Genomic DNA, 4,361 nt, shown 5'->3' on the forward strand with positions numbered 1-4,361 from the left:
ATGGTTCACATATTTCTAGTGGTGAAAATGCATGGTTGGCGCCCAGCTACTGATCGAATTCAGATAACCCAAATGTATACATATATATTTTTTTTCGATAATGGAATTAAACTTCCGGCTTCATCCCGTCACCTCAGACCAAACTTATTACAAAGTTTAAAACACAAAAAGTTGTAACACAGAATGTCATGAACAATAAAATGTAGTTAAGCAAATCACGCGGTACATAGCAAGGGATCATTCATATGCCTGCAAATTAAGCAATTGGTATTATTGTGTTCTCTGCCGACACCTCGCCTGGGAGCCTTCTAGCAATGCTAGGCAGAGCAGAGGCTGCAGAAGCAACAAGAGAAGAAATGGGCTCTCTGTGCTTAGCGACGCCAACGCCGCAGCAGAACATCTTAAACATTTCAAGTCTTTCTTCTGTTTCTGCGACTTCTTTCACTGCCTTGTCCACTTGGTGCCGAACGAAAAACTCAATGCAGCGTCTGTTGCTCCGTAGCATCCAAATGATTAGCTCAACTGTTACCCGCCTTATACCTGGGTACTCTGTGTCTGGTGACTTGTACATATCAAGGATCCTGTTCAGCGCGTGCATGAGCAAATCCACTGTGAGGTTGGCATTACGGAGCGCATCGCCGAACTCGCTTGCCTGAATGAATGTGCAGACCCGAACGCTGAGGCCAACAAAGCTCTCCAGTAGTGCACCCTGCTTGGTTCTCCATTCCTCCAAATTCTGTGTACAAATAATACATATAATTTGGATGAGTTCCTTTCCAAGCCATGTGAGGGGAGGAGGGAGGAGGAGGGCGCTGGCGCCGGTGGGGAGGGAGCCAGGGGCTCCTAGGGTTGGACGGAGCCCATCGGGCCCAAGGAAGTTCGCTGTGATTCAGCGTGAGCAAATGATACATAATCTAAATAAATGTATTTGCAGAGAGGTGCAGTGTGATGAGAAGGCTAGATTTCATACAGCATCATGGGCATGAAGTTCTCCAGCAGCAGGTACCAGGGCATATAGTTTCTCCACCTCTAGCTTGATTGCTTTCAGCAGCTGTATGTGTGATGAGAAACTGTAAGAGTACTACTATATGTGTGATGGTCTTAAATATTTCAAACAGTATATATATATATAAGAAAGATTAAAACATAGAACTTTGCAGTGCGTGTGTCTATATATATATATATATATATATATAGAACTACTATCCTATAGCTGGCTCCAAAATAACTTATTCTGTAGCCACTTTGAGTTACGATAATTACTATGTTAATTTATGAGATTATAGTAACTCCTTACTAAGTGGTTTACTACAACGTTATAGTAAATATCCCCGTGTGTTATAGTAACCCAACTATAGTAAATATATATTGACATTATCGTAAATTAGTATATAAAATTATGGTAAATGGAGGTGGCTACAGAATAACTTATTCTGTAGCTGGCTGCTGAATAGCCTCTCCCTATATATATATATATATATATATATATATATATATATTGTTAATTCTTTCGTGGAATTTGGTTGAAAGGAAACAAGCTAAGTAATCTGCAATAACAAATACTACACCCAAAAAAACATAAACAAAGGTGCGTATATGAATTTACCAGAGGTAGTGCGTTGTCGACTGTCCTGTTATATTGAACATGTTCTGTTATAGAATTGACACGTAGAACCGCCAAGAGTTTTGCAGCCATAGTTCTGAGCTCTGTGGAGTCAGAAGAAAGTAAATCAACAAGTTGCTGCATGTCTTCAATCTTCAGTTCTTCAAGGATCCTCAAGGCATTCCTTTGGCTGTCCACGGCAAGAACAAGTAATGCTTCAACAGCAGACTTAGCTAGCTTGACTCTGTTGGATGGGGATGGAGTTTCAACAACAAGGGATGGAACAAGCTTCCTAATGATCCGAGCTGAACCCCCAATCTCTTCCTTTCCTGTCTCATCCAAAGCTAAGCAGGCAAGAACTCCAATTGCTTCAGTGAGTAGCTCAGTATGGCTCCTTGGATGTTCTAGGATCTTTCTAATGTTCCTGAGAACATGGAGGTTCTCAGAGATTTTGCACCTAAGCACCTTACCGGCATCGCCGGTAGTTCGGACCAGCCTGTGCAGGACTTGAACTGCCTCCACGATGATCTCCTCTGTTACTGGAGACCACGAGATTGAGCTGCTGTTGTCATCACTAACAGCTGTAAGGTCCACAATGCTTGATATCACCTGGTCATCGGCATCCTTCACTACTTCCTTACAGTTGTCCGGATTGTCCATGATCTTTCTGAGGATTTTCACACCGAGCCATGTAAGCTCGACGCTGACATTGCTCGTTGTCGACGCTGCCGTTGTCTTCGCAGTAAGCAGTGAAGACACCATCTGCAGCACTGCTGGGAAGCTCTCCACTTGGAGGTCTGGAGAGAGCTCCAGCACCACGTTCGCCGCGTGCCCTCTGGTGTTCTCTTCCTCCGTGGTCTTGTTCTTCAGTCCAAGCATACTGACCACGCTTCCCACAGTGTCAATGGAAGCTCGGAGCCTCATCAGCGCCAGCCCACTGTAATTCTCCACGCTGAGGACGCGATCAAGAACCCGGACGCCGACGAGCCGGTCGGCCACCGAGGTGGACCTCGCCATCTCCATGGCGAAGCTGACCAGGTCCATGTCCATTGCTTCACGCACTCTTCCACCGGAACATTTCATGTAGGTGTCGAGCATGTAGCGCTTGATGATGAGCACCCCTGACTTGCCAAGCTGGTACGTCATGCCGAGCTTCATGGCCCGCCGGACGTCGATGGGGAGCATGGTGTCGGCGAGGAAGGAGGAGACGCCCTGCGCCAGCACCAGGCCGTAGAAGAGGTTCAGAGGACCCCTTGATGCTCTTGTGGTCGCTGCTGCTCTGGTCCGCCGCGTCCACATAGTCCTGCCGGCTCAGACGTAGCACGGCCAGGACGATGGAGGTGATGCCCATGGCGAACTGCGCGAACGTGAACCCCGTCGTGAGGGTCTTGGTGAAGAAGAGGCGGCAGGTGCAGAAGCGCCGCCGCCCGGAGGTTAGGGACGACGACCATCCCAGCAGGCCTCCTCGTTTTGGTGGTGGGGGTGCAGCAGTTTGGTCCGGTCCTTGCTCCGGCCGGTTGGTTCGATGATGCCTTTGCCAGCTACCTTGCTCCTTGGCCTCAATTTCCTCGGTCTTTGCTGCCACAACTTCCGGTGCGTTGCTGATGAACTCCTCTGGATCCACAGCACTTCTGTAGAGCCTGCCATTTGCATTTGGAAAGAGTTTGGAATGTAACCATGTCAGTTTTGTATATGGGACTTTATTACATTACTAGATATATGTTTTTGCGTTGCATCGGGCTATGGTATTTTTTTATCCCTCGGTAATCAAACGTGTGAGCTTTGACCTCCGAGGACATTGTATCGAATGCGGTCACATGGATCTGATCTTCATATCGAAACCAGATAGGATGCGGACGCGTGAGGTCCGAGTAGAGAATGATTTCTATCGAATATAACACATAGTAGGGATCAAGATTTGGTATCACCGGATAGACGATGACTTACTGTCTTTTTAGATTTAGATTAGAAATTATAGCAGGATAAACACAACGACTGTAGTAGTATTATTAAAACAAGAAAAATAAAAAGCCACGCCATTTTACCCTTATGATAGATAATGTGAAGTAACCCTTACATTTGCATTCAAATTGACCAATATATGCCGGTACGAAAGAAAATATAAGATAACATTTATTATAAACGTAACACATTTTAATTCATATCTAAATTATCCACCACACCCATCATAAAAAGAACATAAATATGTCTTGAACGTACATGTTAATAGTATTATAAGTTATCATGAAAAATTATCCAATATACATAAAGTATGGCATATAAATTTCTAAAATGTACAATTCTATAACTGTTATATGTTAAAAATAAGAATAATGGTATTTTCTATCCTGTAGGCCAAGTAAACATATATACATTAGTATAAATATTTATTTTAATAGCAGCGTGGATGATGTGGACTGGGATGATGATGGTGTGTCCATAATGACGGCATAGAGGAGGACCACCTAGCCTCAATCCGGCCAAGGGTGGCCGCCGGCCGGTGAGGAGCCGTTTGACCTCGATCCGGGCCAAGGGTGGCACTAGATCCCGCCTGTGTTTGGGGGCGTCGAGGAGCAGCGATGGTTGTGGCAGAAGCAGATGGTCTTTCCGGGCCGTTTGACCTCGATCCAGGCCAAGGGTGGCACTGGATTCTAAGCAGGAGCTGCAATTGGATCTTTAAAAAAATAAATTGATTTTCAAAGGCAGACGTCGGTCTTAGAAAACATTATTTCCACCGGCAAACATGAGGACCGCGCCT

The 4,361-nt window shown here is 45.3% G+C and overlaps 1 protein-coding gene across 1 annotated transcript; it reads right to left on the reverse strand.

Annotated features, from left to right (window-relative positions):
• Nucleotides 1-216: 216 nt before the first annotated feature.
• LOC136491304 (uncharacterized) lies at nt 217-2,527 on the reverse strand. Its single transcript, XM_066487571.1, has 3 exons — nt 1,607-2,527; nt 971-1,051; nt 217-736 (listed from the first exon to the last, which is right to left on the reverse strand). Exons 1-3 carry the CDS (start codon nt 2,525-2,527, stop codon nt 257-259), a joined length of 1,482 nt encoding a protein of 493 aa, XP_066343668.1. The 3' UTR covers nt 217-256.
• Nucleotides 2,528-4,361: the final 1,834 nt, after the last annotated feature.

The sequence above is a fragment of the Miscanthus floridulus genome, chromosome 11, assembly GCF_019320115.1.
Source record: "Miscanthus floridulus cultivar M001 chromosome 11, ASM1932011v1, whole genome shotgun sequence".
In the NCBI taxonomy this organism is placed as follows: domain Eukaryota; kingdom Viridiplantae; phylum Streptophyta; class Magnoliopsida; order Poales; family Poaceae; genus Miscanthus; species Miscanthus floridulus.